Here is a 27492-nt window from a genome sequence, read left to right on the forward strand (position 1 = left end):
ACAAACATATGAATGTGGCCCGCAGAAGAAAAAGGTTGAGTATCACTGCTCTGGACCATCATTTTTTGAGTGTCCTATCAATGACCAATTTCCCAACGTCATGCATGAATTGGTAAAACTTGATATTGAATTCCCTACCAGTATACCCTGCATTCTTAGTCTACACTCCTGAAATTTTACCATTTGTTGGCAAAATTTATTTATAAAAATGGCCTTAATATCCGACTATAAACGAAATTTTTTTCACTTTCATTTGTATACATTTGTTCAGGTTCCTATTTTCATCTATTTTCACTAATCCCAACTCTGCATATTTTGACTGTTGTTAAAACACTATTCTATATTCATCTGTATATTTTTCTTGATTCATTTATTGTATTTGTTTCATATGATTTCATAGTACTGTTTAAAAAAAATGCTAATTTTGGAAAAATCTGTTCTTTTATAACAAAAAATGCCCACTACTATTGTGCATAGGTTCCTATTTTTTTAAATATTTGTAATTACCTTTTATTACCAGCTCTGTATTGTTTTTGTTAAGTTATGTTTTACCTATTTTATGTTTTTGTTGTGTTATTTATGGTAGGTTTATGTTTATGATATGTAATGGGAATTTTATTATTTGTTTACTCTCATTTGCTGTATTTATTTATAAGATTGCCAATTTCATAGTTCACTTTTTTAAAAAATGCTACTAATTTTGGAAAAATCTCTGGTTAAATAACGAAAAACGCCCACTCAAATAAGGGGCATTTTAGAGTACTTTCTGGTACGTAAATCAAATTACCAAAAACTGCTAGAAGTGCATACATATATAGTTGGGCATATATATATATCAGGTCTAGTAACACACTTCCCAACTTTCCTCTTCCCATTCTACTTACTGCGAAAATTGATTCAGTAAAACCACAACATATTATGACATAAAATAAATTTTATTTCAAATATTAAATGTTCAGACACAATACATATGCAATACTTAATGGTGAAGATATAAATATTATTTTCATTTTACACAACTTTATAATATGAAGAAAAATATACATAATTTCCTGACAGATACAAAATGGATAGCTGTTATAATTTCTAATAAAGATTACAAAGAGCTCTAAAAGTGGCCGATTGACTCAGATCGGCTTATGTAGAGGTTGATTGCTGAAAGATGCACAATAATCAATATTGCACATTTAAAAAAGAAGCTCTATTTGCCACAAGTCCAAAATAAACATATATGAAAAGCATTCGATGTTTGAGTACTTATCAAAAGTCCTGCACGTCTTAAAATGGATCACGTTAAGATTTAACAATAGTTCCTCCATGATTGTATAACATATAGAAATTATACTGGCAAAACCTACAAGTATGTAATAATGTTTTTCTTAAAAATCATTCGCAAACTTTGAAAGTCGATGTCGTCACATTTAGTTTATCCTATATAGCAATATAACTGTTTCTTTGAAGCTAGTGACTTTTGCCTGAACTTGAGTAGTATGAATCATTAATAAGTAATGTTTGTTGTTTGTAACAATGTACTTAATGAATACCTCCTGCCAAGTAAGTTTTTAGATTTTCACAGCCAAAAGCATTTTTGTTGTTTGTTTTTGGGGTGTTATGCCGTGTTGCGCTAACTCCTTCTTTAGCCGACGTTTCGGACAGCGTTGCAGTGTCCATCATCAGGGCAGATCCGGTAGATCTACCGGATACACATCTTCGGATCTACCGGATCTGCCCTGATGATGGACACTGCAACGCTGTCCGAAACGTCGGCTAAAGAAGGAGTTAGCGCAACACGGCATAACACCCCAAAAACAAACAACAAAAAAACCTCCTGCCAAGTTCAACATTTACACAGACACGAGGTGTTGATTGTTAACCCTCGATGTAACACACTACGTTTAATTGTTTAATGCTAGTTCTTTCCAAATTCTATCTTGAAGAGGCTATTTCCAAAGGACTTCTCAAACTTGTGGTGGAAACCGTTGTCGTTATGCTAGGCAGTTGATGAGACGGCCAGCTTCTTCAGATGTTCCATGAACACTTGTAGGGAAACATCGTCTGTCAGCACGGGAGCACCACCGTCCTGAAATATCATTAGGAATATGAGATTCACGTTTGACATAAAGACATAGACCCAGTTGATTAAAAAAGTGGCAAAATGATGATGATTTGGCTGTATCAATAAAACATATTTTTAATTTATATTGATAAGTTAGCTAAACGAAATATATACATATATGTATAAAAACAGCATTTACAAAATATAAAAATAATAATTACTCACTTGAATGAGAAAAGCAAACACATTATGCATTATATTTGAGTAATTAAATGCAGAATTTAAAAAAAGCTATTTACAATAACAAATGTTGTGAAAAAATATGGGTGGCAGCAGTGGATTTTTCAATTTTCCATCACTTTTCAGAACAAATAAGATGAGAATTTTTGCGTTTTTCTACACAAATACTAGAAAAAATCTTTTCTGGTAAAAAAAATCAAGGTTGGAAAATTGTAAAAAATGAACCAAGTCACCACTTACCACACATGCGATAGGAAATAAATGACAAGAAGAAAGCAAAATAAAAATTTTAAACTATTGAAAAGAACTCTTCAAAAAATATTTATTAGAAAACCAAAATTTTACATTAGAACAAAATCTTTGACATTTACTTTGACTTAAAATTTCAAATGGATTAAAAAGATTTACCAATAATTTTGTTGTAGTGCAACATTTTGTAAATGGTATGCAAGAATTTACACTACAGAAAAAAAATAAAAACAAAAACTCTACCGAACTCGGGACGGGCATCATCTGAGGGGCAACAGCAACGTTGAAAGAAAAAACAATAAGTTAATAAAAACAAAAAACTGGTGCATGATTCAATTAATGCAGGGGAGACATGCTCTGGAATGACAAATTCTTTGAAGAACAACAAAAACAACAAAAATTCTTTCAGCGTACCGGTGTGAATTCAAATCCGCATAACCACTGAGCGATTGGTTGTATATATATACAAACATTTGCCACATTATTTAACTAATATAATTCTTCAAAATATTAATATGGAAACAAACTAAATGCTTTCTGCGGTTTAAATCAAATGAATACACCGCAGTTTATCCCATATTTTCAGGTTCAATAAATTTGGCACATTATGTCAAGCAATCGCCCAAAACGTTTTGGGGCGATTGCTTGACATAATTTACAATTTATATTTTTTGAGAATAGTGAAACAAGTGGATCACATATGCAACTTTCTCATACGGAGATTGCCTTCGATGGATCACGTAAGCGACAACCACGTAAATCAAGTTAATGTTACCATCAGATGGCATTTCAAGATGACTTACGGGTAGGTTTGAAACACTAAATTATTTAAAAGTATGTTTTTTAAAAATTGTTGTTGAACATTATTATAGAAAGAAAAAAGTATAATTTTCCATGATCATTTTTAAAAATTATTTTAGGTTAATTCAACTACTTTTAGAGACAGCCAGGGCGGATAGAACACTGCATTAAAGTAATACAAGTATCTACTGCCGACATTTTTGATGATTTTTACTGCCAGCGGCAAACATGACTCGGCACGGTGAGCAAGCTATATTCTTCTAAAAGAAGTTGTCATCGCATATCATACGTAGATAATATATCAAAAACAATCATGCTGCAAAGCATCATTCAATATTATGCAAAAACATGCTCAATTTAAGCATTTCATATATCTTAAAGCACAAAAAATATTACTTTGTAGTGGGTATACACTGGGAAACACTGCATTATCAAATCTAATTATTTTAAAATAAGTTTCAGTCACTCTTGCATATTAATTAATACAATTGAATAAAAATCAAAAAAATGATTGGAAAAACAATTATCTTTTGATGAGAAGGTAAAAATGTTCTAATAATACATTAGAGATACATTTGCATCTAAGCAAGTGAACTTATAATATATTAGAGATTCATTTGCATCTAAACAAGTAAACTAATAATACATTAGAGATTCATTTGAATCTAAACATTTTGGTTTTGGCAAAAATCTTTGCATCAATTTTTTTTTAAATGACTTTGCAAAAAAATTCAGGGGCTCAGTAGCAGAGGTGTCATTTAATACAAATTACTTTTGCAAATCACGGCAGGCAAAATGTATGCTATATAAATATTTACAGCAATATTTAATCCATTTCAGCTGAACTAATCAAAGTGCAAATTGAAACACCTCTGTACTAAGCACGAATTCCCACTTGATCTATTATTCTATGAGAATCTATGGTCAATTTATTGAACAAAAGTCGATTCAACTTTGGGTTTAAATTCCACAGAAAAGACTGTTCTCACGGATCTTTTCGTCTACGCCATCTTTTATTAACTCAGGCCATGCTATAGAAACTGCACTGACAGATAAAGAGACCTGTTTTCGGACATCTTGCACTGGGTTTAGCAGATTGTAGTACTAAACCCAGTGCAAGAAGTTCGAAAACAGGCGTTTTTAACTGTCAGTGCAGTTTCTAAAGCATGGCCTGTATTAATAAAGATGGCGGTAGATTCTCTGAAATAGATCAAAGAATAAGTCAGGTGGGATCCCGGCTTATTGTATATAGCAGGCTATCTATTATTTTCTATGTTCTAATCAAAAACACAAGCACTAAATAAACTATGTTTTGAAAACTGAGAACGAACGCCCTTGAGAAGATGAAAATGTTTAAACAAAATTAATGAAATATTGAAAGCAAATCAAGGGAAATTCCTGTTCTGGAAATGTAGCACAATAGGACGTTGTCTGTTATGTTTTAATTAAATAAAAGTTTCTGCATAAAATTAGCAATTTGCATGACTTACCCCTCCGTACGCATACATATTGTTGTGTGTCTGAGATGGGTTCACTTTGGATAGAAGGAATCGAGCCTGAAAATATAAACAATTATTTAAATATGCTATACATAAATATTGAAAACAACTAATTATCAAGGATAATCATATTGAGCACTTGAGCACCCATGAGGTTATTGTATCAATAAATGGCTTTAAAGAAATAAAATATCCTAAATGCTTTAACTCTTTGCACGCGGCCGTATCAACTGTTGTTACGGCAAAAAGTCTATACTCACACGCGGCTGTATCAACAGTTGATACAACTTTGACGGCCGATGTTCCCGCTCTCTTTCGTCATAAATGTATTTCTTGCTCACTTGGACATTTGTAGAACTATCACGATGCTGACATCTACAAGAATTTCTCAAAAATAAAATTTTATTTCATAAAAAAAGATCGATAACCAAGTGCGCCTCTTCGCGCCTTTTAGTCCTTTAGTTTACATTTTTGTCAACGGATGGCGTTAGTACTAGTTTGTCATTCACAACTTTTCATAACTAAGAATGATAAGTGATCATGGTGTCCCACTTGTGTCTATAAACACAGTGGCCTAAGTACACACACACCGAGAGTGGTTTATTTATGACGCCGAGTGAATGGCGGGACCACATTCAAAAGATACGGTACGTCTTTGTATGAAATTTTATGTTTTTGTTTTTATAAACATCTAAGAGTGTTGACACACGAGGATTTGTTTTCATATTGTGGAGAATAATCTGTTCTGTCTATATAGTCCAATAAATCATGCCAGAATGCTATAATTTGACATTTAATTGCATGCATAGGTATTTGAAAATATGTACCGCGTACGGGTATAGATAAAACGGAGCATATTAACGCGTTCAAAAGGTTAATGAAATCATGTTGGTTGTTATCGATCGCACATTTAACATTTATAAATGGTTAATTTATATTTTATTAAAGGCTTTATTTGATAAATATAGTAAAATTAGTTTTGTCGTGGGCGACAAAATGTGACAGCATGGAAAAAGAAAAATACGTAGGGATTAAGCATGCACGAAATTTAAAATTGAAAGAGAAAGAGCAGGCTCTCTAAATTTCAGCCACCGATGGAAATAGGAATCTTATTAGTAAGCTAAATTATTTTAATGTGAATAAGTGAAACTCTCTTAAGAAGTTTCCAAGGACTGGAAAAAACTTCTGAAGCGGGAAAACCTTATAAGTGGAAAAAATTTAACTTTTTAAGTGTGAAAACTTATGAAGTGGGAACTTCATAAGCGAGTTTCACTGTACTGCACAAGATTCCCAAGTGTTTGGTGCAGTAGGGCTATGGCATCTCCAATTAGGATATTTTTGCAAGCATTAACCTTTCCGGGAGTATGGACGCTAATGGACGACGGTACACACTTTCGCCAAAGGAGTATGGACGGCTATGGACGACAGGGGTTGCATAATCATATTCGATGCATATTCTGTAAATATGCATCATATTGCTATCTATGGGCATATTACTGTTACTTTATACCTTTTATAGTATATTTGCGGCACGTTCCAGAGTGGAAGATACTACCAGTATCGCCCTGGTGTAAGACCACCATTCAGAATTGAAACGTTGCTCCAAATGGCTTTAGCCGTGTTTAGTGACTAGATCTGAATAGCCAGGTACTTCCCCACCTTCCTCTTTCCCTTCCCCACTTACCTTCAGCCTCACAACATCCCCCAATTGGGGATGCCATAGTCTCACTGGCTCCAGACGGGAGCAGTTGGGACTCTTGTGAGGTATTCACTATAAAAAAAAAAAAAAAAAAAAAAAAATACCAATTTTAAACATTTTACATCATTATCGACAGAGATATTGGCTGTTATTTATTTTGCATACTATCATAAAATTTAATCAAAAAATATATTTTTTTTTTTTGTAAAAAAAACTCACTCCCCAGAGCACGGCCAGCATTACATAACTTACTCCCGGAAAGGTTAAGACTGACCTGAGAGCCGCCCTGCTCCGTGTCGATGTAGCGAGGCATGGGGAAGCGCGTCTGCAGAATCTCCTGCGCATCGTCCACCGGCGCCTGCAGCAACTGCTTCAGGCTCTCGTACTCCGGCATGTCCTGGTAGCGGAGCGCTCGCCACTGCGCTATTGTCTGGAATTATCACCACAAATTTTTTAGCATAGATTATAATAAATTATTGCATGGTCTAGTCTAGGGCTAGCAGATTCTTAATAGTGACCAGCTGACTTGTTGCAAGTCCAACAATTGAATTCGGGGGGCCACCTCTGGGCTGGAGCCCCAAAATACTTGATAAACCTATTTGATTCTGCGCAAAGGAGGGCGGTCCATATGATTGACAATCTGTTGTTAATAGACCGATTGCCATCTCTAATGCACAGAATAGATGCACTGTAGGCATGCTGAGTCTCTTCTACATGTATTTCAATGGAGCCTGTTCCAAGGAGCTAGCAGCATTGATCCCCTACACAGCGATCCAAGTACGCGAAACTCGACAGACACGAACAGAAAAACCCGTTCACAATCATGTTGGCTTCATGAGAATAAGGTCGTTTCTTTGACTCATTTTGGTTTGAGTTAGCTCTTATGTGGAACAAACTACCGGTATCTGTTTTTCCTCCATCATATAATCCGGGCCTCCTTCAAAATCCGCATAAATAAATTCATTCCTACAGCCCGCACCTTAACCCGCCTCACAACGCTGCCCAACAGGGTTGTGATATAATTTCCTGTCTTTACACTGTAAAAACAAGCGCTCTTGTGAGGTGTCAAAAAAAATAATATTAAAAAAAAAAAACTGCAAGATATTTATGAAATTTACATCCTACATATGAATTTCCTCTGTAAAATTGTTAGCAATAATAATAATAATAATATTTGGCTAATTTATATAGCGCCGTTTTCGTGAGAAATCACCTCAAGGGCGCTGTACAAATATAGGTATTTCTTAAATAGTTAATACTAGAACTACTGACTTATCTCTAAGACTTATATCTAGTGACTTACGACTAAGGCCTATAACTACTATCTTAAAGACATATATACGAGTATTTACATATTTAGCAACTTACAACTAAAATTAATATTAACAATCTAACCTTACTAAAGCCAGAAGAAGAAGGAATTTCCATTATATTAGGGTGTTTTTAGTGTTAGCTGGATATATATGTTAAATGAATGAAATTAATGAATAAAATCAATCGCCAATCTTAAACGCATTTAGATGATTCATCTGCCAACAATTAAACCGATTGACTTGTTATGTTCCCGCTGATATTGTCCATTGTCTATTGGTAGGCAAGTTAATAGAAAAATTGAATAAACGGAATCGCTAGATAATGTAACAATTACAGTATAAAAAAATGAAAAAAAAAAGAAATATTTGGATAGAATGACGGATTTATGGAAATGAGTGTCTGAAAAAGTGAGTTTTTAGTTTGGATCTAAATTCTGTTGGGCTGGTTATACATCTCAATTCCATAGGAAGTTATCAATTGTTTACTTGACGATAACAGACAATAAGTTTGAACCTCTCCGTGGAAGATGAGAATCTGGAAGAAAGTGTCCATGAGCAAGATGCGGTCAGGCTGGATGGAGCTGGTGTCCAGGAGTACGGGTTCCGGAGGTCCGTTGAAGCTGTAGGCGTACAGGATGGGCTGGATCATGATCAAGGACTGGGTTAGGTCTTCCCTCATCAGCATGTGCCTGCAAACATAATACATAAGGTCATTTTAATCAATTTATTACACAATAGGCTCAGATGGCAATAAATAATATTGTCAATATTATGGAAATAGATTGAAGAATTATCACTTTTTTAATAAAGAGAAACATTTCCAGATTACGAATAACTAGACATTTTTTTAATATCTCATAATAATTATATGTGGAAAACGGTTCCATGATAACTCAACACAGAGACAATTCAACACACTTTTAAAAAGTGATATAAAGTCATTAGAAATGATGATTTTTCATTATTTAACCTAACCTAACCTACTTAACCCAGTTAATAAAGTTTTTGTTTCATCACTTTCCATGACTTTATATAACTTTTTAAAGATGTGATGAATTATCATTGTGCTGATTTATCCGGTCACCGTGAAAAACGTAGCTTGTGCTGGATTACATTTTCATAATAACTTATTTGTTTTTTGCTAAACAATGTTTTGGTAAATTGTACATATTGTAAATAACCTGTTCATTTATTTATAAAAATGGTATATCCACTCGAGGACTTTTGGCGTATTATGGCAAGTTTGCAAAACGTTTTTCTCACGTAGTTTCACTCTTCTCAAAATACATAAATTATGTCAAACTGTGCAGCGTGATGAAATAGATTCCAAGTGGCCAAATTTGACTTATCCACTCAAGCGATTTTTGGCGTATCATAGCAAATTTGCAAAAACGTTTTGGGCAATTGCTTGATATAATGTGCCAAATTTATTGAACCTAAAAATATGGGATAAACGATGAAATCTAGGTGGATTTATTGGCTTTAAACTGCAGTAAGCTGTTCATATGTTTCAGAATGATATTAATTAAATAATATGGTAAATGTACACGTATACAACCAATCACTCGAGTGGCTAAAATCTACCACAAGTAGTTTCCTCAGAATTGCTTAGAAAATGATTTTTTTTATTGTGCCTATTGGATACGGCAGCACTTAAGAGCTTAATGAGCTCTGCTCATATAGGCAGATAAAAAAAAAAATCGGGCATGAGAAAAACATGATGAGAAGTGGTCATGATTCTGACAAGTAGAGTAACTCTTCAAATAGTCAGAGGGCAGTAATATCAAGGCATACCTGTAGAAACTGGTTTCGTCGGGAGAGTTATTGAAGACCTGGAGGAACTGTGATCGCCGCAAGTGGTACATAAATTGAGGATAGAGACTGAAGTTCTCCGACAGGCGGAAACTATTGGGGTCATCCTTGGCGTATTCACCAAACTTCTGGCACTGTAAAAAAAATATATATTTAACTGATTGTCCTGCAGATCACTCTAATTATACTGCACAAGAGTTCCAACCGTCCAAAGGCAGTGGGACTACGGCATCTCCAATCGGGATATGTTGTAGGGCTGAAATTTTATTTGTAACTAGCTGTGCCCAGCCACTGTGACTGAGGCTCAGACTGTATGTGCAGATAGAGAAATAATAGCGCGTGTTGCTTTTACGTCCAACAGACTGCTGTTTTTCAAACATAGCACGTTTTTACCTGTCACAGGTTAAAAAAAACCTGTTATAGGTTCACACATCTACTTAATATAGGTATATAAAAACACACACATATTCGAATGCAACATTGTGTCAAAATTTCAAAGCAATCGGATAAGAACTTTTGGAGATTTAAGATACAGCGAACATTTACATTTTTATTTATATAGATTTATTAATTTTATTTTAGTAATTTGTGCATCAAAGTTTACAAATTACTAATTAATTATAATTTATATACAATAGTTTTTCTTGCTTAATGTGGCTCCTACAATGTATCTTGAATCTATCAATTGGTGCGGACTTTAGAATGGAGTGAGAAAGGGAAAGAGATATGGAAGATGAAGCTTTGGAAGTATTTGGCTATTCAGATCTGTTTATGAAACACGGTTAAAGCCATTTCAAGCAACATTTCGATTCTGAAAGGTGTTCCTTCACTAGGGTGATACTGTAAATATATCTACAAGTTACATAATATAACATTATCAGATTGCTTTCTCCTAACAACGTTGTAAAGATAGATAATAGAAACTGGAGATATGGCATCGGAAGCGTACTGGGTGTCGCCGAGCTATAATCAAACTGCACTTACCATCAAATTGGCAATGCAATGAAAGTTATGTGTTTGGTGAATGAGTGGAAACAAAACTGTACGTAGATGCAATTTGCAGTAGTATAGGTGAACGATGTTGGCGACACTTTTATGTCATCGGTATCATACTAATGGTTTTTGGCCCATCTCCATTGTATCTATCATCTGTGCTAAAAGGTGATGTCATTAGGATGTAATTTAGTTATTACCAGTCGGATGAGCATCCGATCGACCCAACGCAGCACGTCGGGCCCGTCCTCCTGCTCGGCGCGGTAGACCACAAGGCGTGCCATCACCACCGCTGCCGCCTCCTGGTCAAAGCCGGCACTGATGTGGTGCAGGTTGACTGCTGCATCACCCCAGCTGGAAATTACGGCAATAAAATATTAATCGATTGGGGTAAATGAAAAAACAAATTAATTAATATCAAAAAACATATTTTTCAATCACATGTCGCCACTGATCACACTGCTACACTGATACACGGGATCACATGATACATGTTATCTCGTCTGTTACGGTGCTGCTGGAATGAGACAGAGTGTGTATCATGTGACCTGCCAGGCTGTTCCTAACACACATCAATGACATCATTTTTGCTCCAAATATGACCAGTAAAGCTGGTTAAAATCCTTAGGGTATATGCTGTTAGACCGTCTATATCTTCTTACATAATTAACATAATTACAGTAATATATATATTTTTTAAAATAATTTAAAATAGCCCTGCGAAATATATACCACACGATGTAGACCCTGAATCACACTGTTAAAGTTGCCAATGTGAAACTATCCACATACTAATTTACAATGTTAGTGCTACAGCATTCACACATTGGCACTCGAGCGCGGTGAATATCACACAACTATCCACAAGAAAGGGTCTCGTTTTGGTAAAAATAACGGACCTTAGACTTTTGGGGTAAACATAGATGGCACACTCAAATTTTTGTATTCCATATTAATGCCTGGAATACATTACAAAAAGCTTGCTTTTTCCCCTTTTTTTTGCATGTTTGTACGGTTTGTTGTTTGACTTGATTTGCCATTTTTTTTTTTTTAATTTTCTACTTGTAACACTTTCTCTCTCTACTAATACTGTAAACAAACTTCTGTCTTATAAAGTCATAAAAGAGGAATTGTGTTAAAGGCTTCGACAAATAAGTGTGTTTATACATACTTTCTGGCTGCAGTGGTTACCCTGATGCGCCTTTGCCCGCTGGAGTGCTGGTATTGTGTAATGAGTTGAACACAGCCTCTGCCGCCCTGAGGAACTGGGGCCGAATGCTGGTTCACCACCTGGAATACAACACACATTCATTTAATCTTAGTTGAAACCTTTTACGTCTAGCTGTATGCTAGAAGTTGATCTTACATATATATACTGCAATTTAATCTTAGCTGAAACCTTTTAATGCTAGCTGTATACTAGAAGTAAATCTTACGTATACTACAATTTAATCATAGCTGAAACCTTTTAATGCTAGCTGTATACTAGAAGTTAATCTTATGTATACTACAATTTAATCATAGCTGAAACCTTTTACGGCTAGCTGTATGCTAGAAGTTAATCTTACATATATATACTACAATTTAATCATAGCTGAAACCTTTTAATGCTAGCTGTATACTAGAAGTTAATCTTACGTATACTACAATTTAATCATAGCTGAAACCTTTTAATGCTAGCTGTATACTAGAAGTTAATCTTACGTATACTACAATTATTACTACTTTAAATCTGAAATAAAAAGCTGGATACTTAACATAGGAAGATCTGAAATAGAAAATTTACTGAAATCAAACACAGACTAAAACAGAATCAACTGAACTATACCAAAAAACATTTCATATATATAACTATACCAAAAAATACTTCATATATATTGCATGATATTTGTTCATAATTAAATTTATTTGTAACTTTGATGTAATATTAATTTTCTTATAATTAAATTATACATAATATGTAAATGAAATCCTCAGTACGGGAGATCCCAGTGAAGATATCATTATATCTATTTGTTACACAAAAAAAAAGATAATAAAACACTTAAAAACAAAAACAAAAAAAAATTTAATCATAGCTGAAACCTTTTAATGCTAGCTGTATACTAGAAGTAGATTATATGTATGCTATAATTTAATATTAGCTGAAACCTTTTAATGCTAGCTGTATACTAGAAGTTAATCTCAAGTATACTAGATTTTAATCTTAGCTGAAACCTTTTAATGCTAGCTGTATACTAGACGTCAATCTTATGTATACTAGAATTCAATCTTAGCTGAAACCTTTTACCGCTAGCTGTATACTAGAAGTACGTAGAATCGTGATTGCCAGCAGAAATATATAAAAGCGATCGACCTAAATCTTTTTACACCATATGCACCCTTATGTACAGCACCCTGGGGGTGACTTTTCACAAAAATGGCGCAGCACAAATCAGCAAAATATTATTATTAAGTATATGAACTTGTATTCAAAATAATAGTATATACAGAAACATTTAAAAAAGCGGCAGTTACCTCAAAGAATAATGCCATGGTGGAGTTGGGTGTGAAAGTGCACAGCTTCCACTGGCAAGTGTTGCCCATTCCCATCTCCTGGTCCGACACGCACGGACTCTTCACATTCAGGGACACGCACGAGCCAATTCCTCCAGATACTAAAATAAAAACAAACAATGTAAGTACGTATTCATTAGTCAAAACTGAGCCAATGCTAAGTTGAGCTAAATATTTCTAGTTAGCAGAATTCTTAGCAAATGATTAAACAATATAATTTCTTCATCATTTTCATTATTTATTGAACGATCATTTAATTTAAATAATCAATAAATTTGTCAAAATAAAACATTTTGCTTAAATAATAAATTAACAAAGTAAAATACTATTGTAGTGATTATGAATTTCAACATGTTTCATTCTACATGGTGGAATACGTTAGCCAATAATGTTTGTTTTCCACTATAGCATATCTCTTAATAAAGCTATGATTTTGTTCTATAAGAGCCATGAGAATTTCTTTTTAACACTTCAACATAATGGGGAGGTGAATAAAACCATAAAAAAAACTGCCTTCGTGATTTGAAAACTTCAATGGTTCTTTTTAAAAATAACAGAGGGCGCCACTTCCGTTTACAACCATCTTAAACTGTGCAGTCATTAAGATAATAATACTATCAGATTATGCTTTACCTACCTACAGAATTTTAATTTGAACTTTTTAACACAGACAAATAGGCGAGAAACGCAAAGATGTAACTACAAAAAATGAGTTTTTGAGCTAAGTATTGAGAAATACTCACTTTAATCGATTCTATCCGTAACCCAAACAGGTATCTCCCCAAGCTCTATGGGTAGTACAATAATCTAGAATGTATCTCATTATTTGCATGTAAACATAGAAAGACAACAAAGCATTGCCTCTTACGTTTTAGTGTGTTCTGATCATGTCCTGATGCTGTACGGTGTGTCTCGTGATAGGTTAGAAACACAGGAAAGTATCACGCAGTTACGTTTTTGTGTTACCAACCGAAAGACAGACCATTATTCAGGGCTTCAGCGTAATGCAATAATTTATTGTTGAATCATTAGTTTTCTCCCTTTTAAACAAGTTATATGCTTCGTATACATCTGCAAGCCAAACTGTCAAACTGAACCTCATCTTATGGGAAAGAAACGAAGCAAACGTAAATGGCGCGAAACGCCGCTTGCAGTTGATTTGTTCCATTCCCACAATTCGTGGTACTGTTCGCAAATGTATACATACCCTTAGGTTAACCAATATAATTTATTATTTTTTTTTTTTTTTTTTAATAATTTAAATTTAATTCATTTTTAATTTTTAAAATAATTTCCTTCAGGGCCTATGTCATCTTTGGGGATGCTGTGTGGAGAGTCTTTTTGTGGAGAGGAAGGAGTGAACATGGGTCTTGAAGAGTCCCATGTTGTAGGAGGGAGGAAACACAGAGGCCGGCAGTTCGTTCCACAGCCGAGCTGTTGAACTTAAGAACGAATCGTAGAAGCGACCCGTTCTCATGTGACAAGTGTCAACTGTGTACAAATGTTGGGCGCGCGTTTGGCGTGTATCCCGACTACGCACCGGTGCTGAAGGGATCAATGACGCTAGTTCCTCAGAGCATCTTCCATTGTAATACCGATAGAACAAGGACAGCATACCTACCTGACGCCTGTGCTCTAAAGATTGCAGTCCGTTTGTTAAGATTGGGGAATCTATCAAACGAACCGCCCGTTTCTGCACAGAGTCAAGGGTTTTTTTCAGGTATTTTGGGGCTCCAGACCAGAGATGGCTGCCAAATTCGACAGTAGGGCGCACTTGCGATTTGTACAGGGTGAGCAGTTGTGTACTATTAAAGTATCTGCGGGCCCTGTACAGTACGCCCAGCTTCTGAGAGGCCAACTTTACCATTGCTTCGATGGAGCCCCCGTACCTGAGCTGGTCACTTATAGTTACACCAAGCATATCAATGGAAGGCCTGTTCCGAAGATTGCTTCCGTTGAAGGAGACTAGATTATCATTTGGATCCCTTTTAGACGTAATCAGACAGGATTGGGTCTTTGAAACATTAAATTCGACGAGATTATTTTTACCCCAGGAGGAAATACTCTCGAGATAACCGTCCATTCTCTGCTTAAAAGCCCTCCGAGCCGTTGGAGTTTGTGTGCCCTTTGGGGGCTTGTCAAACAAAAAGCTATCATGAACTGTACTGTCATCCGCGTAACAATGAATCGGTGCACATGTCAAAAGGTCATTGATGTGCAACAAAAACAAAGTCGGAGACAGAACCGATCCCTGTGGGACGCCAGCATTTATGGAGTGCGAGGAAGAGGTGAAACCGTCAGCAACCGCCTGAATCGACCTATTCCTTAAAAAGTCAGCAATCCACGTACACAGGGATGCGGGAAGTCCGTAAGAATGCAATTTGTTGACAAGTCCTCGGTGCCAGACCCGGTCAAAGGCCTTGGATATGTCTAGTGCGACCGTTTGGGTCTCACCGTGACGTTCCAGGCACCGCCCCCAAACATGCGTCACATACGCGAGAAGATCACCGCACGAGCGGTTCCGCCGGAATCCGTATTGACGGTCGTTGATAATTTTGTTCTTCTCGAGGTATGTGAGCAGTTTGTCGTTGATCACACGTTCCATCACTTTGGACAGAACTGATGTGATCGCTATGGGGCGGTAGTTGGCCGGGTTGGAGCGGTCACCTTTCTTGGGAATAGGGTGAATGACCGCTTTATTCCAACCAGAGGGCACAGTGCCACACTTCAGGGACATTTTGAAGAGCTTTGTCAAAACTGGAACTATTTCCGCAGCACACCTCTGCAATACCAGGGCAGGTATTCCATCAGGTCCACTAGCTTTGTTAACATCGAGCCCCCGTATGACGTGGAGTACATCCCGATGCCGGATCCTCAGCTTTTTCATATAGAAGCCGCAGTGAGGAACCGACGGCGGAACAGCACCCCCGTCGTCGAGGGTCGAGTTTTCCGCAAACATTTTCCCTAATAGGTTGGCCTTTTCGGTGGCGGTGTTTGCTAGTGAGCCGTCAGGTCTGGTAAGAGGTGGCAAACTGGGTTTGCAAAAATTTCGACCTATTGAGCCCGCAAGGGACCAGAATGCTCTGCTGCCATGCGGGCAGGCAGCCAGCTTTTTGCTGATCTGCAGGTCGTGTTCGAATTTTGACCTATTGATGATTCTCTTGCATTCCTTTGCCGATTTGTTGTATGCTGATTTGCTTTCGGGCGTTCGAGATGTGTTGTAGGCTCGGTAAGCCGCGTTTTTTCGTCGAACTGCTTCTGAGCATTGTCGACTGAACCACGGCTTTGAGCCCACACCAGTTTCTTTAGTAGTCGATTGTATGAAGCCATCCATCGCCGATTTGATGACTTCACCAATCTCCTGGGCACATCTTGAAGGGTCCGAAGTCCGAAAACAAACAGCTGACCACGGAAAAGCGTTGAAATGGGCCCGCATACCGAACCAATCTGCTGACCTATAGTGCCACACTTTTCTCCTCAGCCTCTCATTGGTTGGTCTGAAGCTAACGGGGATTGATGTCGTCACTAGGCAGTGGTCAGATGATCCCAGAGGCGCTGTGACGTCAATCTTATAACCGTGTGGCACAGTAGTTAAGAATAGGTCTAACAGATTGGAGCGGTGAGTCTGGACATCAGGAACCCTTGTAGGCTCCTGAACCAATTGCTCTAATCCGTAGCGAATGGCAAAGGATTCCGCCTGTCGGCCAGCCGAGTCCGTTGGGCCTGAGAACTTCAACCATGGTTCGTTATGAACGTTGAAGTCCCCCAGAACAACAAACTCGGCTGAAGGGTAGCGGGGCAAGAGATCATCAATAGTATCGCTCAAATGTTTGAAGAGCTCGGAAGTGTCTGATTCGCTATGGTTCGGTGAGCGGTATAGACATGCGTAGAATCTTGCCGTACTGGCAAGATTGACGCGCACCCACATTACGTCGAATCTGGAGTTTTCCAGACTCAATAGTCGTACACAGTTGACGTCAGCTCGACTATAGAGGCAGACTCCTCCTTTCAGTCGGAATTTGCTGGCGAGGGTAAAGCCCGGGCAGTCCAGATAGGAGGAGTCTGGCGGCTCGGCTATCTGAGTTTCGGATAGGAAAAGAAGGTTGGGACGTTGGGACAAAAGATGGTGATGGACGGATTTTAAATTTGTGTGCAGGCCGCGAATGTTGGCAAAATTTACCAACAGTTTTGGCCCGCACCGGGGACGCCTGCTACACGCCGCTGTAACGATATTAAAATTGTGTTGTATGTTCATGAATTTAATTTTTTTTTTTTTTTTTTGTAAGGGTAGGAGGTGAAAGGAGAGGTCTGGAAAGGAAAGGTATGAGGGGTGGGTAGGAATCTGGGGTTCAGGCTGTCCAGGAGTGATGAGCGTTTGGTTCCAGCCCACCCACTGCGGTGCTAGGCGATAGGCTGGGAGAGTCCGGCTGGAGAGGGCATCCAATGCGCCCCAAACGCTGCTGCTGGGTCCCCTCCGGTCACGAACCGGCACAACAGCAGTGGCGGGGTTTTTTCACTCGCTGATGGGGCAGCCCACCCTTAGTCGTGAGCCTGAGGGTCGGGCCCCTGTACTATCGAGCGGCCCGGACAGCGGTAACCGGTTGTAAAGGGTCTCCCTCAACCAGCATCTCCCAACCGGCCCGCCACGCAGAAGGTGGGCCGACGCACCCGCCACCAAGACCTGGGCAAACCTTAACCCATGAACCCGGGCACCCCTGCTAAGTCACCAAACGTAGCGAACCACTTGGGGTGACCTGTGGCAGAGGTGTTGGTAATCCAATAAATGGTTCCCAGGGCGGCGGTACCCATTCCCGCCTACCAAATTGAAATTATTAATTTTATTTAGAAATAGTTTTTTTCAGATTTCAAAAAAATATTAAACTAATAAATATTAAATTCTTTATTCAATCGCAAAAACTGAAAATGTTTGGTAACACAAAAAACATTAGAGGGTTCCATAGACATATGAATATTAGTAGACCTGCCCTAAGTGATTAAAAGCGTATTATCCCCACTCCCCATACCGGTTCCATTGAGCCGGCTGGGCTCGCGTACGGCCTCAAAGTGATATTTGAAAACGTGACGTCATCATTCTTGTGCGAACTATGGTCGAGGCATCATCGGTTAATTTTACGAAATAACACGGCAAAATGTTTACTTGTACTATGAAAACTGGTAAAAATAGATGCGAAAAAAGAGAATAAACCCAATTGTCGTATTACATTCCATATATAAGCATTATTTTATTTTATTTTAAGCATATTCACATCGTATAATATGAATCAGTTGTTACTATCACATCGAGAAACGTCTGGACGCGAAACACAAAGCTGGTTGGTTGCTGGGAAGTAAATTATGAACATTTATAAAAGTGTCTTAACTAAAGACTTAAACGAAATATTCGACTCTGAAAATATAACCGAATTTTTTTGCCGAATTTGGACTTCGCAAATTTGTTCATAACGTGGCGAGTAATTTGCGCTCCCATGTAAAAATGTCTATTCATTCAAAGCAGATTTTACTTTTAAGAAGTAAATGGTGATATTATAATGCGAGATGCCTATTTACTGTCAGATTGATTTATTGACGAATCACAGTCATCTTCACTCCCTTCGTTCTTCAACAGTTGATTTTACCCCTCGCCTTTATCTTCTCGTCTATTAATTCCTATGTCTGTGGAGGGTTCCCTATTTGATTTTTTTTAAAAGTTATCTCTAAATGGTATAAAATAAAGTCACTATCCGCGTCTGTCTGTTTATGCGCTTAGTTCTTCTAAACTACGCAAAGGATTTTTATAGGGTTTTCACTATCATTTAGAGAATTTCTTCCAGGAGGTTTATATATTATATATAATACATGCAAATTATGTTTATAGAAAGTAGAGAAAAGTCGATGTTTAGTAATCAAATAGTAGAAAAAATATTTTCGGGTTGCAGTACCTGTAAATCATTCACTCCACTAAGTTACATTTGTAAAATGATTGAATAAATAATACTGTTCCGTCAGTATTCGCTAAACTATCTCGAGAATAAAGGACATGCAATTCATCACTGAAAATCTCGCAAAACTGTTTAAATTCACCGCGTTCGAGAGCCAATATATGAATGCTGTAGCGCTAACATTGTAAATTAGTATTCCTAATTGAATCCATTAGAGATACAATGGATTACGCATGATCTGAGTAGTGCAAAATTCACTTGCTTTCAAAGCGCTGCGACAGTATGTAGGATGAATTATATATCTGCACTGCTCCACCATGTAATTTTCCATTACAAGCATAGTCTACAATGAAAATCTCTTAAGAAATTTCCTAAGGGACCGGAAAAAAAACTTCTTTACCTGTGGTGTCCCAGGAAATTCCAAGCTCAATTTCCAAAGGCTCAAATTCCAAAATCAAACGTCAAGTGTCCACTTAAATTTTTTTTGTGTCGCATTTTATAAGTATATGATAACAATTCTTCCAGATTTCGGTAGTTTATACAACTGTTGTTACTAATAATATTATTTTGTACAAGAAACCTGTAAATAAATAATGCTAAAAATATAATTATTCATTATGACGTAAAAATTTTGACATTTCTTACGAAGTTAATTTTCATCACTTTTCTTGGGTGAAATATTATAAAAATTACATCAAAATAATGTAGATAAAACTATCTTTCTGATGATACCTCAAATCTATTATTTCCACAATCAATTTATACCAAAAATAATGAAAGAAGACGCTTTGACACTAAAAACGCGGCAAATATTTAGTTGGCATTCCACAGAAAAATTCTTTGTAAAAAATCTGAAAAGCTAGAAGTCATTCCGGTATTTGCTGCGTAAAGAACGAGAATAGCCCAAGCGATTGTGACCTTGTTCTTCATACAAATTCCTTATACATAAGGGTCAAAATCGCACATAATTTTTTTTTTTTTTTTAAATTCGTAGATAATGTGCCGCACTCACTTATGCGGTCCCGGGATATGACGGGTTAAGCAAATGGGATAAATTGGGCCATTTTTCAAATTCAGTCTTCAAGGGACCGAAAAACCAAAACCTCTTAAGCATGAAAACATTTTAAGTGGAAACTTCTTAAGAGAGTTTCAATTTCATTTACCGTTACAGCCAGTTGAGCTGTCTCGATACAGCCCGATGCTATCCCCACAGTTACAGTAAAATAAAGTTTTTTGCCCAACGAAATATGCACAACTCGTTTACGCTTGCGCAGGAATCTTGTAACGGGAGATAGCTCAAATAATGACCTGGCGGGAATTATTACTGGAGCGTACTTTTTTATATCGATAAGTGGGGTATAGATGTACCATGGAACAGCCAATGGTATACATAATATTTAATATACAATAATTAATCATCATGTACTGTGTACATCATTACATATAAAAAAAAACAATAGTCCAACTTACTTTTAAGTTCGCGGGAACACTTTACTTCCAGCGTGCCATTAAATGCCATTTTATAATCCCCCTTCTGATCCTTGGCAAATACTCGTTGGAATGTCTGCTTAAAGAGGGACGAGTTGAAGGAGTCACCCATCACCATGTGCCCACTGAAATAGATTAAACGAAAAATATTGTTAAATTAAACAAATTTAATTAATTGAATCCGTCGAAAGCTTTAACCTTTGGAACACCAGAACCTTTTTGAGGGAATTCAAAAATTAACTCTAAAGTGAAGTGCAAACGATTCTTTAAAAAAAAAAAAAAATCTAAAAAAAAAATCTTTTTTCATATTTCTTAATTGGACAATAATTATTATTAGTATTATTATTGTACACGGCTGTGTTTAGTAATTATCACATAAAAAAAACTTTCATAGAAAATTGTTATTAATAATTTTAATAATAATTGTTAAAATTGTTATTTGTTGTAAAGGTACTTTTAGGAGCCCTTTAAAATCTTCAGTGAGTTACATAAAATATGTATCATAAAAGACATGGGTGTTTATTCTAACAATGGGAGATTTTGATTAATATTTATAGTCAGCGACTGCTAGGGCAAAGGAGCATTGGAGCAACAAACTCCCTAAATTTCGGTCAATCCAAAAATAATAATACCTCCAAAAATCAAAGAAAAAACAGTAATAAATTTAAGTATAAAATGAAGTTAAATTCAACCGGTTCGAATTTCTTTGTATCATGTGTCATAAGGCACGTGGTGCGAGCGGATTCCATTTTGCTCACTGAGAAACGTCATCTGGGAACAGTGTGTGGCTATATGCGCAGAGCGTCGATGTTGACCCTACTATTGAAATTTCTCCGAAACATAAACGGCGCTCACTAACTCTTCGGCGACATGGCGCCACTTTGGTTCACAGTTTGCATAGTGATAATTCCAGCAGGTAGGTATAAACTTCAAAACTGTTAGCATTAAGCATTTTTTAGCCGGTGTGGGGGATAGACTGACAATATTTTCAACGCACCACCCATTTTTTGAGTACAAGCCGTCGCTGTTTATAATTGGAAGTTATTGATTTTCAACTAGAGGTGGGTCGTGTGAGTACATTACTTTACTGGGTACAGTGAGTATAGGTACAAAAAAATACCGGTTACAAAATACTCACAAGTATTTTGAACCTACTTGGGGATTATAGTATCTGGGGACTGGGGACGGAGAGTAATAAATACTCAGGCCCAGTATAAAATACTTGAGTATTTTGTAAGCAGTATTTTTAACAGGTATTTTTTACTTCGAGACCTGTGATATTTACAAATACTTGGAACCAGGTATTTTGGAGATTTGTCACAAGTACAAAGTACCGCATGAAAATACCCGGTACTTTTACTGGGTACGATAAATACGCCTCTCCTCTATTTTCAACGAAATAATTCAAAGATTTCAATTTTGTAAAATAATATGAAATGCTTACCCGGTTGAGTTACAGCACTGCTTCATTTCCAGAAGACCAGTCTGATCCAGAGCGCAGGAGTAGATATCGATGGCATGTCCATTAGTGGCGGATCTCAGGGCCAGGGCTTCGTAGTGCTTCACTGCCTTCTTCATGTACTTGGCGTTGTCCTTGTGGATGTCGTGATGGGAGCGGATGGGCTGCTTCAGCTCGTCGTTGACCACTTGACCCGGCCCTTGAGAGCAGGGGCCCCCGAGGAACATCATGATGCGCGCCCCCGTGTTGGGGTAGGCTACCTCTAATAAGCCAACGGCAAGGCTGAGCGCTACTCCGCTCGATCGCAACGGGCGTTTACCCACACCCACGGGCCAGGGATCTCTGCCTAATTCTCCAATCATGTCCGTCAGTGCCATGTCACACTGGCGGACGGGCTGCAGGAAGCGGTTGGCTGGCGGAGCAGGAACAGGCGCACCTGCTGGGGCCCTGCCCTGCTGCTGCTGGGGTACTCCCTGAGAGACGCGGCCCACGCTGAGCTGCTCTTGGATCTGTTTGGCCGTCAGATCTTTGGTGCCTTTGAATACAAAACATTTGGAAATGGCTTCGGTTCCTGAAAACAAAATAAACAATGAAAATTAAAAACAATACAGATTATATTATAGTGGTAGTGTATTTAATACATGGTAATTTTGCGTCAAATCCTTCATTTAATCAATTGATAAGAAAAAAATGGTACAAATGGATAATATTTAGTATGAAAATTTTATCATGTTCATTTTGCAGGAAGAATCATTTGAAGAATTGGTCAAAATACCAATCCATTTGTTTTGTTTACTGATTTTAAGAACTTACTAATGTGCTTTTGAACGCTAATGAATAGAAAAACGGTAATCATTAACTGTAACAGCACTTAGGTATGACAAAATACCAATCCATTTGTTTTGTTTACTGATTTTAAGAACTTACTAATGTGCTTTTGAACGCTAATGAATAGAAAAACGGTAATCATTAACTGTAACAGCACTTAGGTATGACAAAAAATAAGTAAATAAATGAATAAAAAAACAGGATGGTTGTTTACAATTTTCTAGATATCTACGCTTCAAGGTCGTCAACATTGGTGCCAAACTACGTGGTCCCATGTGGTTCCCGTCACCCCACTCTTCAGCCACCTCACGTCTTGTTGAGTAACTTGATGATAATGATCCCACCAAGGCGAGTAAATGCGATTTCGAAAGTTGACCGGCTTTTTTTCGAAAAGTGTGACCAATTCGCAGTGCCCGAGGGTTAAAAAAAATAATATCAATTGATCAATTACCAAGCTCATGCACCAGCACCATCCTGCCGAACGTGATCAGGCCGATGAGCGCATTGGGTGGCATGAGACTCAGCGACATCTGCAGCGAGTCCTTGAGAGCGCCCAGCTCCTCTTCGTCCATGCAGGTGTCCACTACCAGGAGGAAGATGGGCGGCAATGAGGGGGCACGCGTGATGGTGTACTCGATGGTGGAGAAGCTGGGGATCAGCTCCGCCGGCTGGTGTTGCTCCGAGATGGCGGCATATTGCGGGGGGAACTGCAAGTATTCATAATAGCACGTTAGAATTGAAAGATAAATTGTGAATTTACTTTGAAATTCCAAAGTAAATAATAAATCTTTATTTTTGTGTTATTTATGTTAACTTATAACATTATTAACTTGGACACAGGTTTAGTTCTGGTGAGGTTAATAGTTTTGTAAACAGTAAATTTAACATATTTATGAAGAAAAAATAAATGTAATTAATCAGTTTCCTGTTTTACATTTAACAATTTTTAATGTAGAGACAATATCAACACGCCGGCATAGTCCAGTGGTAACGCATTGGACTGCCATTCCGAAGGTCGCGGGTTCGAACCCGGCGTGCGCAAATAAATTTTATTTGATTGATTTGTGTTATTTCACAATTAATTAATTAAAATAATATATATTATATTTGCGGCACGTTCCAGAGTGGAAGATACTACCAGTATCGCCCTGGTGTAAGACCACCATTCAGAATTGAAACGTTACTCCAAATGGCTTTAGCCGTGTTTAGTGACTAGATCTGAATAGCCAGGTACTTCCCCACCTTCCTCTTTCCCTTCCCCACTTACCTTCAGCCTCACAACATCCCCCAATTGGGGATGCCATAGTCTCACTGGCTCCAGACGGGAGCAGTTGGAACTCTTGTGAGGTATTCACTATAAAAAAAAAAAAAAAACGTAATTCTTGTTGTGTTGAACTTTGTCTTGTTTCTTTCTATCTCCTTTTCCATATAATTTTGAGATCAAAATACCACGTAAAATTGTGCCTATTAACTCCCACCTACGTATTGTAAATTCCTCTCGTCCTACAATGAGTTTTGTAACTCATCGGGATTGCTCTAGCAAGAAATAAAAATAATTTAAAAAAAATATATCACTACGCACCGCGAAGTAATTCAAAATAATGCTTTTTTTGTTAGAAAATTTGATCACCTTGAAATAATATTATAAATGCAGTAATTAAATACTACGAGTAGAACTTATGTACCTTTGAAATAATCAATCACTCAAGTCTTTTTATAAGCTAAGAAAAATATAAAGTATCAGGCATGTAAAAACTGTTTTAGTGCAAAATCTCTTTTACAAACCCCTTTTCTTTTAATATATCAAATAAAGTTCTTTAATAGTATATTAAAGTATAAGTGGATAAACAGGTCTTTAAAACACGCGCGATTTTTCGAGCACGACGGCGTAGCCGAGTGCTCGAAATAAAGCAAGTGTTTTAAAGACCAGTTATCCACGAATACTTTACGCTATTTTTTTTTATTGGTACACTTTGAAAACATAAATATTGATATTATTATTAAAAATTTGGAAATAAGAACTATTAATGAATTCGTGATGTGACATCACAATATCTTGTTGTCATGGAAATGAAAAACACAATTGACATTTAGACTTCACATTTTGTTGATTTGTTGATGTTGCCATGGTAACTTTAAAAAACGCGCGTTCCATAAAGTTGCGATTTAAACACGCTAGAGCGTACTTTAAATGAGTAAAAAAGGGCAGCAATAGAAAAAAAAACATTTTAATATTTGTGCCTGAACAACAAAACAAAACAGAACAGGGATTTTGGTAATGTTTTTTTTTGGTTAAATTAAAACAAGCGGATTTCAACCTGATAGCCATCTGTATAAGGAGTGGGTGATTTCACCTGATTCCGAATGTTACATTAATACTGATAATTTAAGAAACTCCAGATTCCATTAAAACTGTTTTATGAAAAAAAAACTAATTGGTCGATAAATAAAACATTAATTTTCTCCTATTCCGCTTCACTCTTAATACGCAATATTTCACTTTAAAATAAATGGATTTAGCTTTATTAAATCAAAACATGATTTATTATGTCGGGGGAGACGGAAATATACGCACTTTTAATTTTAATTTCGTTTATTTTAAGTCACTTACGCGATATGTCAATTAGTATGCGGCGCCGCCGAAAGCGACTATGTTCATATCAAGAGTTGGATTATATTCATAATATCGTAATTCATACCTACAAAATATTTCATAGACACTGCTGCCAACCAAAAAAAAAATAGTATTGCCATATAAAATAAATAATATCATTGTGTATAATTAATCCATATTAATATGTAAGTCAATGTATTATTTATAACAAATAATCAACATATAATTAAATAAAATAACCCGAATAGCAAACAAATAGAATAAAATGTGATTAAACGTATTCCGTTTAGGTAGTTTAGGTTAGGTTAGGTTAGAACATGTAAAATAGGTATTAGAATAAAATCACAAACAAGTCTATACAAACCTAGCGTAGCCCACATACTATTTGAAAACTGGGATGTAACTCTAAAGGGGACGCGAGCAGGCGTTATTAAAGGGGCATTTTTTTGCTATAGAAAGTCACAGTTAGATTAGGTTAGGTTATATATATTAATTTAATATTTTCAAGATTTTATTTTCTTTAACTGAATTAGTTCGTAGGTAGGTACTGTACCTAACACGCGAACTGGCTAGGTAAATAACTAGTTGTGGTATTTCCGGCAAATGTCACATTATTTTGTTTCTTTCTAATCTCGTGTGACATATCGCGTAAGTGACTTGATAAACGAAATTAAAATTAAAAGTGCGTATTTTTCCATCTCCCCCGACATAATAAATCATGTTTTGAATTAATAGAGCTAAATCCATTTATTTGAAAGTGAAATATTGCGTATTAAGAGTGAAGCGGAATTCGTAACCTTTACCAATAAAACAAAGCTGGGATTTGTTTGTGTTAGTAAAAAAAAAAGATTTTCGGTTTGCAACCATTTCCTCGCTTTGGAAAATAACAAAGAGCGTATTGGAGATTTGCATACATAAGCAAATTTCTCCCATCATTTCATTTTGTGGTAGCCAAAAGATAAAAACGTAATACAACTAAGTTATCATGACTGAAAATGAAGAGTAAATAATATTTTACAAATATCCAGGACTTTTCCATTGAACACTGTCATAGTAAAATTGTTTGTAGACCCCGTGATCCGTATTTAGAACTTCCTTAAAGTATATAAATTGTAATAAATTATACAGTGGTTAAATAAGAGTGCAAGCACTGTAGGCAGTGACAGCTACAATGGTAATTTTGGTTTAATGTGTAATGAATTATTCATTTCAAAACAATTGCTGTATATTGATTGATATTGGTAAGACAAGATATGTAAATAAACCATTATACGGAAGAGAGTTCTACTCGCATGAAAGATTACGAAATAGAGAAATAATTTAAGTACTCACAGGATTCCTTTGAAAACAAAAGTTGCAGACCCATAGTTTAGCCCTATAGTCCACTTGACACATGGGGTTCAATATAGCCCTGCATGTATTCCTTGTGCACAATACAGGGTCGTATTGAATGGGTGGCAAGTCGGGCCTTTCCTTCAAAGGCTGGTATAAACATGCCAGGGGGACCACCAGCCTTGTAGCTTCAATCCTGCTGGATGGCCAAACGTTCCATGTGAACCGGACGCCATCCCGGTCCTCATTTTGCTGAATAAAATCTTCGTAAGTCGACATTTTGTCACGTCACCAATCTAAAAGAGACAACTATTAGACAAAATCAAAGTGCAAAACATACACACGTATGTATTCTGTTTTCTGAACAAATACATTAAACATATCATAAGAAATAGGTTTATAAATACATGAAGAGCGTACCTCCAACGGCGACAAAATTAAGTTGGCTTATTCAGTAATCACAGCCGCATTTTAAACAAATTTCAATCAAATCCTTCGCTATTGGCATACAGTCGGGCGGCGATTCAGATTTGCTGGAAAGAGAACTGTCATCTGGGCCACGTCATGTAGGGAAAATAAATGTTATTAAATGGCAACATTACTTATGAAAATTT

The 27492-nt window shown here is 36.7% G+C and overlaps 1 protein-coding gene across 2 annotated transcripts; it reads right to left on the reverse strand.

Annotated features, from left to right (window-relative positions):
• Positions 1-914: 914 nt before the first annotated feature.
• Positions 915-27435, reverse strand: Sec23 (transport protein Sec23). Of its 2 annotated transcripts, XM_089640919.1 has the most exons (14): positions 27299-27435; positions 26879-27174; positions 23384-23639; positions 22090-22675; positions 20628-20770; positions 13180-13319; positions 11834-11952; positions 10863-11016; positions 9652-9803; positions 8372-8546; positions 6819-6974; positions 4837-4902; positions 2789-2809; positions 915-2080 (listed from the first exon to the last, which is right to left on the reverse strand). In XM_089640919.1, the coding sequence occupies exons 2-14, from the start codon at positions 27155-27157 to the stop codon at positions 1991-1993; spliced, it is 2337 nt and encodes a 778-aa protein (XP_089497045.1). In that variant the 5' UTR covers positions 27158-27174; positions 27299-27435; the 3' UTR covers positions 915-1990. The 2 variants fall into 2 exon arrangements, with proteins under 2 accessions (XP_089497045.1, XP_089497046.1); XM_089640920.1 differs by lacking the exon at positions 2789-2809.
• Positions 27436-27492: the final 57 nt, after the last annotated feature.

Source organism: Hesperophylax consimilis, chromosome 16 (assembly GCF_061612785.1).
Source record: "Hesperophylax consimilis isolate HC1 chromosome 16, BYU_Hcon_1.0, whole genome shotgun sequence".
NCBI lineage: Eukaryota > Metazoa > Arthropoda > Insecta > Trichoptera > Limnephilidae > Hesperophylax > Hesperophylax consimilis.

Coding starts and splice junctions, on each gene's coding strand:
- Sec23 (XM_089640919.1), bottom strand. CDS start 27,157: ATGTCGACTTACGAAGATTTTATTCAGCAAAATGAGGACCGGGATGGC. Junction 23,640..26,878: donor TTTGTTTTCAAAGGAATCCT/GTGAGTACTTAA, acceptor GAATACTTGCAG/TTCCCCCCGCAATATGCCGC. Junction 20,771..22,089: donor CAGTGCTGTAACTCAACCGG/GTAAGCATTTCA, acceptor AATCTATTTCAG/TGGGCACATGGTGATGGGTG.